A 12,321-nucleotide genomic window follows, 5' to 3' on the forward strand; every position below is an offset into this window, starting at 1 on the left:
GTGAAGACTGTTGAAAGCTGAGCTCAATACCTTTTTCTCTATTCATACGTACTTACATTCTTCATGCGCCAGTGCCTCCCTGATCTTACAATATGATTCATCACCTATAATCTGTCTTGAGAAAATAAGTTTTTCAGTTTATAACTTTGTGGTCAGGGTAATGAAATCAGTTAGAAGCATATCTCTTTCAAAATTTGCTGGTCAGAGAACATGAGGACATAAGGCATAGGAGCAGGAGTAGGCCATACGGCAACCTCGAGCCTGCTCCGCCATTCAATTAGATCATGGCTGATCTTCGACCTCAACTCCACTTTCCAGCCCGATCCCCATTTCCCTTGATTCCCCTAGAGTCCAAAAATCTATCTATCTCAGCCTTGAACATATTCAATGACTCAACATCCACAGCCCTCTGGGGTGGAGAATTCCAAAGATTCATAAGCCTGAGTGAAGAAATTCCTCCTCATCTCAGTCCTAAATGGCCGACCCCTTATCATGAGATTATGCCCTCTAGTTCTAGATTCTTCAACCAGGGGAAACAACGTCTCAGCATCTACCCTGTCAAGCCCCCTCAGAATCTTGTATGTTTCAATGAGATCGCCTCTCATTCTTCTAAACTCCAGAGAGTATAGGCCCATTCTACGCAATCTCTCCTTATAGGACAACCCTCTCATCCCAGGAATCAATCTAGAAGATTGGACATGGGCTTCCTGCTGAGTGGAGCTGAGAGAAGCCACAAAAGGGAAAAGCCATGTGGGTAGCAGGGGTTCGATGAAGATGGTTAATAGTGGCTGAAAATGTTGTGCTGCAACAGACAGAAAACAAAGAGACTTAGATAGGGTGACTTTTTTCATAAATTAACAGCAGGTCTGACTAGATGTTAATATCATCCTCTTTGAAAAATGTTTCCCAGCTTTCAGGAGAACAGTGTCCACGACACCACACAACCCTGCCACGGTAACCTCTGCAAGACATGCCAGATCATCGACACAGATACCACCATCACACGAGAGGACACCACCCACCAGGCGCATGGTTCATACTCCTGTGACTCGGCCAACATTGTCTACCTCATACGTTGCAGGAAAGGATGCCCCAGAGCATGGTACATTGGCGAGACCATGCAGACACTGCGACAACGGATGAACGGACACCGCGCAACAATCGCCAGACAGGAGGGTTCCCTCCCAGTCGGGGAACACTTCAGCAGTCAGGGACATTCAGCCTCCGACCTTCGGGTAAGCGTACAAGGCGGCCTTCGAGACACACGACAACGCAAAATCGTCGAGCAGAAATTGATAGCCAAGATCCGCACCTATGAGGACGGCCTCAACCGGGATCTTGGGTTCATGTCACGCCACACGTTACCCCACCAGCGAACAAAAGCTATCTGTTTTTAATATAACGGGTCATTTGCTGGCTTTCCCTGCCTTCCGGATCTTTCTGCCTCTCTCTCTCTGTTTTTTTTTCCTGTTTGTTTTTTTTTGTTGAATGTATATTCGGGGGCTCTGTAGGTAACACCTCTCTGTTTGAACACGGTGATTGCCTTGGCAACGGGCAGTTGCAAAGACTATCTGTAATCACCAGGTATTGTTCTGTGTTTTATAAATGCGTAGGCTTCGAGGAGTTCCTGACATTTACCTCAGGAAGGAGGACGCCTCCGAAAGCTTGTAAATTTCAAATAAAATCGTTGGACTATAACTTGGTGTTGTAAAATTGTTTACAATTGTCAACCCCAGTCCATCACCGGCATCTCCACATCCATGCTGAGGCAATCACTAACTGTTTCAACAGTTCAACAAGCACCTTGCCGACATTACCTAGCAGTTAACAAGCTCTTACCAAGTTTTTTTCTCTCTCTCTGCTTTCATTACATTTCTTTCTCTTTCATTTTATGAATGAAAGGAGATTACTTATAGACACGGTTTTAAGGGAATTTATGAAAATGAACAGATTTCCTCAATAGTTTACAACCTACACCATTCTTGTAATGATTTACACAAGAAAGATATAGGACAATCTATGACGACATCCCCAATTCCATGTCACAAGCCTGAGGAATTGAAATCGGATATTCACAGCCATTTTTTAAAAAATTGATTCTATATTTATTTTAGAGCCAGGCACGTTCTGATGGAAAGTACATTCATAGCAATTTTTTCATGAACTTTTGCCAAGTTACTGTAAACACCTCTCACAATCTGCCTCAAAACATTAGTCTAAATAAACAACGACTTCGTCCTGACAGACTAATGAGTTTCAGCTGGTGTCAGACTCTTGCATTTCTCATTCCAGAGACCTCATATTCTCAATGTTTTAAGTTTCAATGAAGCAGTTTGCAGTGCAACACTTTACAGCATCTTGCAGTTCAGCAAGAAGTTATTAACGTTGCAAGACATTGACATTTGCCACTCCCTTTTCTACACATTTGAAAAGGACCATTTACCAGCCTGAATCTGGAAGTGGTTTGAATACAGTTAGCGTGGATGATCTATCTATTGGGTTGGCTTTTTGGATAATTGGAATCTGTCCGATTTGGGATCACTAAAATTTATTTGCAGAAAATATGACTTTTTAATCTCCATATTTGGATTTGGACCATTCAGATTTTTTTTTGTGGTGAAAGGGAAACAGACATAATCTAATCTCTCTAAAATGAGTGTGACAATGAGGCCAACACTTGTGATTTTGTTGACAGTTTAGTGACTTTGCACTAGTATTTTAAACTGTATGATTCAGGGATGGAAGGGAAAGACAGAAAAACACTCTCTGTCTTCCTACCAACCTGATGGGTCAACCTATCAAAGCAACGTTGTTGCAAGCCCAAATATTGGCATTGCTGGAATAATCAAAGGGGAAATTTCCACCGTTTCTACTGATAGGCAGCGATGCATAAAAGTTGCAATAATGTTGTCACTAACATAACAATTGGAGCTTTGAAAGCCAAAGTAACTAGCCGTTAAAGTGTAAATCTGTGTTCATAGCAACAAATATTTGAATGCACAAATAAAACTAGAAAATGCTGGAACTACGCAACAGGTTCATCAGCATCTGAAAAGAGAAAAGGCAGGTCAATGTTTTAGGAAGAACTTGGTTCGTACAAAGGAATTCTACCCAGATTTTAATCTATTTTTCTCTTTCAGACACTGACAGACCTGCTGTATATTTACAACATCTTCTGTTGTTATTTCAATTTCAAGCATTCATGTGAACTAGATGCAGCTTTAGAGGGGACCGAGTTGTGCACTGGGTTAAGGGGTAGGTGACAACACAAAATTCTCATTTCAGAAACCTTGGTTTAGAGAGGAGAAGATTAGCCAGTGGGTTCCCAATCTTCATTGCTATCCGGCTAGAAGTGCATGTGCGTGTGGACATCGTACTCAGCTGCGATTTTCCCCATGGTGGCATAACCTGTAACACTCACAGTTGAGGAAGGTACCAAATGTGACCAGTGCCTGTGGAACTGTTGTCCAGCAGGGAATCTCTTCAGGAAGTGAGGGGAGAAAATAGTCAAGGGTAGAAAATGCACTTCTTAAGTCCCCATGTGAATGCATACTTAAGGACTCATCCCCAAATAACAATCATAGTCAACATAAAAATATTAAATTTACAAATTCAGAACAAAATATGCCTTAATATTTCAAACAGCGATTGTATTGCATATAGCAAGGTTGTCAGATTGTGACTCTGTTTGCAACTGTCCGTCAGATCAACCCACATTCTTGGCTATGGCACAAGTAGTCATCCAGTATTGGACAGGAATATTTATTTGCTCCTATGCTTTAGAAACTGAGTTTATTCCTCTTCTATAGGAACTCCCACCTGAGCTTCTACTGAGATTCAGTGACATTGCCGGCTCTTCCATAATCCTCATGTACGTTGCTGTCCTCCTTTGGATTATGTCAACGTCATTTAAATGCCCTGGTGTTCACAAACACCAAATGACGTCTGACTGGTGAGTACACTAGCTGTTCTACACAGGTTCTATGCATTGTCTTGTAACTCATGTGAAGTCTAAGCAGTAGGATGCCTATGTACATTAATTGCTCCATATTGATTCTACTCTATTTTCCTGTACTGTAAACAAGATCACCCATATGTGATGTATGCTGAGTGCTTTGAGTTGATCTGTGCTAAAATAAAATTGTGGAAATCCAAAACTTCTGTTGACTTCTTGAGTGGTATTAATTTGAGTTTGCCATAGTAAATCCTATGATTACTCAACACCTCAGTTTTAACAATTGAAAACAGTTTATTGTACAGTTGTCCAACTCATTGTGACATTTTCTTACATTAAATTTAACTTCCCAGTCCCTTTTCCATTATGGGAACATCAGGAGGCACAGTTCACAGCATGCCCATTTCATTGAGGTAAATTGAGTTCTTTAATACGATGAATAGGAGGGCGAGATCCTAAAGAATTGAAATTTAAGCTCGGATAAAGGGAATGTCAGCTTTACTGATTTTGTATTTTCAGTCTGATCATCAAATGTAGACTTTTTTTTAAAAGAACAAACTCAATGGCTATATTTTTTCTCCATTTCTTCCCTCTGTCCACATGTAGCACATTGCATTCCTCAACCACGATGATAGGCAAGCCACCTTAGACGTCAGCCGTAGCTCAGTGGTAGCACTCTTGCTTCTTAGTTGGTTGTGGGTTCAAATCCCACTCCAGCAACTTGAGCACAAAATCTAGGCTGACACTCCACTGCAGTACTGAGGGAGTGCTACACTGTCTGATGGAGCTTTCAGACAAGATGTTAAACCTCTCAGGTGGATGTAAAAGATACCATAACAATATTTCGAAGAAAAGCGGGGGAGTTCTCCCAGGTGTCCTGGCCAATATTTATCCCTCAACCAACATCACTAATAAAACAGATTATCTGGTTATTATCACATTGCTGTGTGCAATTTGGCTGCCGCATTTCTGACATTATAACAGTAACTACACTTCAAAGATACTTCATTGGCTGTTAAATGCTTTGAGACATCCTGAGGTTGTGAAAGGTGCTATATAAAATCCAAGTCTTTCTATCCCACATCTGCTTTTACATCAAACAATAGATGGCATACAAGTGCAACCTAGGTAGACACTCCCTATATGGAAGTACCTGGCCTCCACTTGATGTCTACTCCAGCTATCCTGACAAATATTAGAACCTTCTCACCTGGGCATTTAGGTGGGAAGCAGGATAAAAGAAAGAATTAGTAGTGTAACACGCCAGTATACAAATTGTACCAGTCGGCCACCACAGTGACCCCAGAAATCTTTTAACATTTTCTGAGCTTCTCAGAGGAGGTAATGATGCTAAGTATGTGATCCAATCAGTATCAGCACAGATCACAAATGTCTGTGAAGAGAAAAATCTACATCTCGATCCTTGTAACCAACAAAATACAAGCCAAGTAATTAGGTCCTCACGATTGAACTGTAGAACATTGACCAGTCACCTAGGTTCCTCCGTTTGAAAAAAATCCACTGGAAAGGGTTAAAAACATAACAAATTGTACTTTCTTGCTTCTAAACCAAATGGAAGACATCATTTGGCATGCTGCAGATCACCCAACATCCATTATGTGCTACTGTCCGACCAATCATCGGTAGTCACAAGGGATATGTACAATTTCAGGAAACCGTCCAACAGTATTATGAAAAAGATAAATTAAAACAATTTGGACAAACATTGGAACTGTGCATAAATCACTTCAGATTTCATGATCTTAAACACTATCAGTTCATTAGTTACAAGTATCAGCAGTCTAGGGCTGGGAGTACCATAATCGCCTGTCAGTGGTTTTATAACGACAGCACTCCAGAGCTTTCAGTTCACTTAAAAAATCAGTTTGGTAAATGAGTAACTTTATGACTTGGTTTTGTAGAAACCTTGCTTTAATAATAATAAAGTGGGGGCTGCAGACGCTGGAAATTATTAATGCTTCAGCTCTATTACATTTTAAGTTTCTTCAATGTGCACAAGTTACTCTGCAGAGGGCAGAGGAAACACTAATCAAAACGTGAACAAATTGTACCTCTCTGCTTGACGCCAAAGCTCTTCACGTTTCTGTCTCCGCAGTTCACGTCGGTGTTCCAGGTCATCCATCCTGCCTTTTCCTTTCCTTTGTTTCCCCCCTTTTTTTGGAAAGCGCGAAGCTCAAGGTTTTTGCTCACTGGGTGTTCGGCTGAGCCTCAGCTGACGATTATTCTTCCTGTAATATTAGAAAGCAAAACCCCTCCAAACAGGAAGCCAGTCACAGAGAAATCTAGCTGAAATGCCTTTCCTTCTTTCCAGCTGTGCCAAAGAAGGAGGCCTTCAGCCAGGGGCATATTGGCATTCTCCTCCCCCCTTCCCCCCGCCTTCTCCTTACATCCTGCCCCAAAACGAAACAAATTCGAAAGTATTTGAGATGGGTGCTTTATATAAACATCCACACTTAAAGGATCAGTAAGCTCTTAACTGTTTGAGTGCTTTGGTAACTTTGTTTTCTCCACAGTAACAGATCTCCCATACTATTTCTCATTGTAAGCCAGATGATTTGCTGTTTTATAATGACCGGATCACTTTACCACGTAATGAGCAATGTATTACTCTGTAGCTAAGGGGAAGCTATGTTTCAGGTGCCCTGTTCCTTGAGGGGCATAATATCGAACTTCCATAAATCCGGAGGCTTATTAAAGGGTAATTGCAATTGATGGAGGAAGTTTGTAGATTGGCAGGTGTTTGTAAATTACTGGCTCCCAGTCAGATGAAATCAGTATGCCTTTTCTAAATAACCTATAAGGATGCCCCAGTGACATCAACTAAAAACCAAATGAATGCGCCCCCCCCCCCTTTTAAAGGGACACAATTAATAACAGAACTTAACCGTAATAAAGGGAAAAAAAGGAACTTATCAAACGAAATAACGACGGTATTCTGGTCCTCCAACAAACACTCCAGTCCTTGCGGTGCCCACCGGTCATGGAGGAGAGAAATCAGCACAAATTGACTGTCTCTCTTGCTCTTTTTAAAATTCTTTTGACGCTTGGAAACGTGATGGACAGATAGTAACTGCAAGATTGTATTTATATACTAACAGATCTATATTTATTGATATACTAGCATAACCCATGATGTTATTCAAGGTGAGTCAGAATTCTGCTGGTGTTGGTTACTGGTAAATAAGTAATGTTTCCTTGTTGCAGGTACCCCCATAAATAGGCGGCACAGTTAGTTAAATAAATTCCTATGTGTAACATGGGAGAGCAGCTCCTTACCATATTTCCGTTTAGGCTGTGGCTTTTTATAGTGAAAGCTAAGAAATATATAACATGTTAGTTTAATCTTACTGGTATCTTTCCTTCTTTGCGAAATATCCGTGGAAGTGAACTAGGGCCACCAATGTCCTCGGAGCTGCTCCCTCTCTACCCCAGTTATCCTGCTGGCGTTTCCGCTGCACTTCCGGCTAAGTTGCCGTGGCGGAGCTTAAAAAATAAATGCGCCCCTCCCCCCCTTTTTAAAGGGACACAACTAATACCGGAACTTAACCGTAATAAAGGGAAAAAAAGGAAACTTATCAAACTAAATAACAGCGTTATTCTGGTCCTCCAACAAACACTCCAGTCCTTGCGGTGCCCACCGGTCACAGGAGGGAGGAATCAATACGAGACGATTTGTTTTTTTAAGCAGAACCTGTTGGTAAGCATTTTAAATTCAAAACTTTGATTCAGAATTCACCTCCAAACTCGAATAATGGTACAAGATGTTTATCTATTTTATTAATATGAACAATCATTCGTCTCAAGTTCACAGTGTAAATAATTGAGAAAGGCAGCTGCTGCAACCATTATAAATGCATTCTAAAACACAAAAATTCCACTCAGGGATGGGTTGGGGAACCTGTATGAACTCTTAGTTCAAATTTTCACATACAGGTTTCTGATAGATGTCATTTTACTGGCATTTCAAAACAGAAAATATTAGCCTATAAGAACAAAAGAACATAAGAAATAGGATGAGGAGTAGGCCATACGGCCCCTCGAACCGGCTCGGCCATTCAATCAGATCATGGCTGATCTTTGAACTCAACTCCACTTTCCCACCTGATCCCCATATCCCTGGATTCACCTTAGAGTCCAAAAATCTATCGATCTCAGCCTTGAATATACTCAATGAGTGAGCATCCACAGCCCTCTGGGGTAGAGGATTCTAAATATTCACAACCCTCTGAGTGAAGAAATTCATCCTCATCTCAGTCCTAAATGGCCGACCTCTTATCCTGAGACTATGTCCCCTAGTTCTAGACTCTCCAGCCAGGGGAAACATCCTCTCAGCATCTACCCTGTCAAGTCCTCTTAGAATCTTATATGTTTCAATGACATCACCTCTCATTCTTCTAAACTTCAGAGAGTATAGGCCCATTCTACTCAATCTTTCCTTATAAGACAACCTCCTCATCCCAGGAATCAATCTAGTGAACCTTCGTTGCACCGCCTCTGAGGCAAGTATATCCATCCTTAGATAAGGAGACCAAAACTGTACGCAGTACTCCAGGTGAGGTCTCATCAAAGCCCTGTACAATTGCAGCAAGACTTCCTTACTCTTGTACTCCAACCCCCTTGCAATAAAGGCCAACATACCATTTGCCTTCCTAATTGCTTGCTGTACCTGTTAACTTTCTGTGTTTCATGCACAAGGACACCCAAATCCCTCTGAACACCAATTTAATAGTTTCTCACCATTTAAAAAATATTCTGCTTTTCTATTTTTCCTACCAAAGTGAATAACTTCACATTTCCCCACATTATACTCCATCTACCACCTTCTTGCCCACTCAATTAACTCGTTGCTATCCCTTTGCAGACTCTTTGGGCTCGAATTTAGCAGGCCTGCGGGTTCCCAGCGGGTGGTCCTCCGGGAGCGTGGAAAACGCGGACGGCTAATCGTGTGCGTCCCCCACGCGATCGCGGGATAATTGACCTGATTAAGCCCTGCTTCCGGGTTCTCCGCTCCCCAGCTGCGTGCCGGCCGGCTGCGCATGCGCAGTAACATCGACGCGATGTAGGAGCTCCACTTAAAGGGGCAGTCTCCCAAAGCCCCTCCTGCTGCAAGCAAGAGGTTTGAGACGATGGCTCAGCAAAGGGGAAAGGCTGCGCCCCGTTTTTCAGACCTGGCACTGCAGCTGATGCTGGAGGGCGTGAGGAGGAGGAGGGAAACGCTCTTCCCAGAAGATGGACGCAAGTTCCCTGCCACCGCCACCAGGAAGGCATGGGCAGAGGTGGCGGCGGAGGTGAGCAGCAGGGGCAACACCCCAAGGACTTGGGAGCAGTGCCGCAAGCGCTTCAATGACCTGACTAGGTCTGGCAAGGTGAGTACACCAACGCACCCTCCCACATCCCGTCCCCACCATCACGCCAAACAGATCACAACCCCCTCCTGCACAGCCACCACTGCGCTCCATCAGCAATCCTCACAGCCACTCATTCACCATCCTCGCCGTGCACGCAAGTACCCACCATCCCTGACCCCACCCGAACACTACCACACACCCCAATCCCCATGCAATGGGATGGGCACGTGGCCCACGCTTCCTCCCATCCGTTCCGCGCCACGCTCAACCCAACCACACCGATGCTCGATGCGTCTCACGATGCAAGACGCACCCACTCACACATCTGTGTTTTGCCTTCACAGGAGAAGAGAAGCAAGAACAATAGGGAAAGGGCACGCACCGGAGGTGGGCCGCCGCAAGTGGTGGAGCTCACCGACGCCGAGGTGGAGGCGCTCGACCTCGCCCGCACGCGACATTGCCTGTCGGTGGCCGATGGCGAGTGTGTCGCTGCAGAAACGGCCGGTAAGGGAAAGCTGACACTCAACACCCATGATCGCGAGTTACCGTATCATCACCTGCTATCAGGCGCACTGTCAAGTTGGTCCACATGCCTCAAAGTGCCCTCTGTTCTCTTGCAGGTCCGTCTGTGTGTGAAGCGATCGTGGAGGGCGATTCCTCAGAGGACATGGCGGTCTCTGAGGGTGCATCGTCACATCAGAGCCAACCATCCACCAGCGCAGAGACACGCACCTCGGTGGGTCCCCCTCGCCAACTAGTTGGGGTAGCACTTGGTGAGTCACCGCGCACGAGTGAGCATGAGCAGACCCTGGTGGCAGGGGCAGCCGCGGAGGGTCCGCGACGGAGGGAGCACTCATCTCCAGGCTCTGCTCAGCCGGACCCAGATGCTGAACCCAGGGGGCCACCAGTGAAAAGGAGAGTCGTCGAGGGGCACCAGCTAATTGCTGAGGTACAGGGAGAGGTGCCGCGCGCATTGTCCACAATAGCGCAGGCGATGGAGGAGTCCAACTCCTGCATGTGGGCATTGGTGGCGCAGGCACAGGAGGGTACCGGCGACACAGTGTCGCAGGTAGGTGCGGGACTGTCTGCGGTGGAGGACAGGCTGGCCTCCCTCGAGCGTCACGCACAGCTCCAGATCGAGTCCATGCAGGCCCTGACAACGTCTGTACAGATTCAGGGTGAGCAACATTCCGACGCCATCAACAGGCTGAGGGATACACTAGGGGTGGCCTTGCAAGGCCTCACACATGCCATCCAAACTGCCGTCCAGCAGGGTGGAAGGGGTGATGTGGGCCGAGGCCAAGAGAGGGATGATGGTGACCGGGGACATGGAAGCGGGGACGCTTCTCAAGGCGCCCCCACGTCCCACCCGTCGCCCACCTCTCAACCAGTACCCGCAATGGTGCCTCCTCTCCAGGTGGCCGAGTCTGCCCCTGCCCCCGTGCAGGAGGAGCAGTCTGTGGAGGTGCCGTCACGGGCACCGAAACCCAGGGGCCGTCCGCCAAAAGCATCTACCCGGTCAAGGCAAGAACACGAGCAACCTGCCACTACCTCTGCTGGAGCCACAGGGGTAGCACCACGTAGGGGTTCCCGGAAAAGAATTGCAAAGGCCTTATAATCACAAAGGGAATACACCAGGGTGTTTATTAATTTGTACTTTTTTTTATATAATGTCACATTGGAGATATTAAATACTCTATTCTCACCACTCCTGCCACCTCTCGTCCATTCTTCCGCGGCCTGTGCAATAGGTGCATTCCGTGGAGGCCATCATGACGGCGAACACCTGCTGCCACCCATTGGGCACACTGCTGTGGGTGCAGGATTACTGGCAACACTCTTCAGTGGAGGGGGCTGGTATGGCCGCTCGCATGTGCAGGTGAGGAGATGCGAGCGCCTCGCAGTGTCTGACTCTAGGAGAACCGTTGACGTATGAGTGCCTCCCTGGCCCGGCGACCATCCCGGTGAGTCGCGGCTCGGCGCATGGGTCGTCCAACATCCTCTGGCGCGTCCTCCTCCTCCGCCACCTCCTCCTCCTCCTCCTCCTCCTCGCCCTCGCCTTCCTCAATGTGGGTGGCGGGTGTGGATGGGGCCTCCTCCAGCGGCACCCCTCTCTGTTGGGCCATGTTGTGCAGGGCACAGCAGACAACTATGATTCGTCCCACTCTGAATGGTGTGTATTGGAGCGCTCCCCCAGAACGATCAAGGCACCTGAAGCGCATCTTGAGAAGCCCTATGGTCTGCTCAATTGTAGACCTGGTAGCAGTGTGGCTGTCATTGTACCGACGCTCCGGCTCGGTGATGGGGTTCCTCAGAGGTGTCATGAGCCACGTGTGTAGGGGATACCCCTTGTCGCCGAGGAGCCAGCCGTTGCCGGCGTTGGGTGCCTGCAGGATGGGCGGGACGGCGGACTCCCTGAGGACGAAGGCATCGTAGCAGCTGCCGGGGTATCTGGCGCACACATGTAGGAATCTCTGACGGTGGTCACAGATGAGCTGGGCGTTCATGGAGTGATACCCCTTCCTGTTGATGAACAGCCCTGGCTCATGCGGAGGTGCCCGTATTGCGATGTGGGTGCAGTCGATTACACCCTGCACCCGTGGGAAGCCGGCCATGGCATGGAATCCAACCGCCCTCTCCATCTGGCTGCGCTCGTCCATGGCGAAGTTGATGTAGTGCGAGGCCCTGCGGAACAACCCATCGGTGACCTGCCTTATGCACTTGTGTGCAGAGGACTGACAGACCCCGGTGATGTCCCCGGTGGCACCCTGGAAGGAACCGGATGCGAAGAAGTTGAGGGCAGTGGTGACTTTTACGGCGACAGGTAGGAAGATGCTGCTTGGTCCATCAGGGAGCAGCTCGTCGTTAAGGAGGCTGCAGATGTTGGCGACTACCTGGCGATTGACTCTGAGCCGACGTATGCACTGCTCCTCGGAGAGGTCCATGAAGCTGAGCCTCGCTCTGTACACCCTGTGCGGAGGGTAGTGCCTCCTGCGA

At 46.7% G+C, this 12,321-nt stretch overlaps 1 protein-coding gene across 5 annotated transcripts in view; it reads right to left on the reverse strand.

Annotated features, from left to right (window-relative positions):
• Positions 1–6,205, reverse strand: part of lsp1a (lymphocyte specific protein 1 a) — a 313,607-nt gene extending 307,402 nt beyond the window's left edge. For 2 of the 5 annotated variants that reach the window (XM_067993835.1, XM_067993832.1), the window contains exon 1: positions 6,028–6,205. In XM_067993835.1, coding sequence (XP_067849936.1) covers positions 6,028–6,098 — 71 coding nt within the window. In that variant the 5' untranslated portion in view covers positions 6,099–6,205. The remainder of the gene's footprint in view (positions 1–6,027) is intronic. The other 3 variants (XM_067993831.1, XM_067993836.1, XM_067993837.1) reach the window with 3 other exon arrangements.
• Between the last annotated feature and the right edge of the window lie 6,116 nt (positions 6,206–12,321).

This window comes from Heptranchias perlo, chromosome 12 (assembly GCF_035084215.1).
Source record: "Heptranchias perlo isolate sHepPer1 chromosome 12, sHepPer1.hap1, whole genome shotgun sequence".
NCBI lineage: Eukaryota > Metazoa > Chordata > Chondrichthyes > Hexanchiformes > Hexanchidae > Heptranchias > Heptranchias perlo.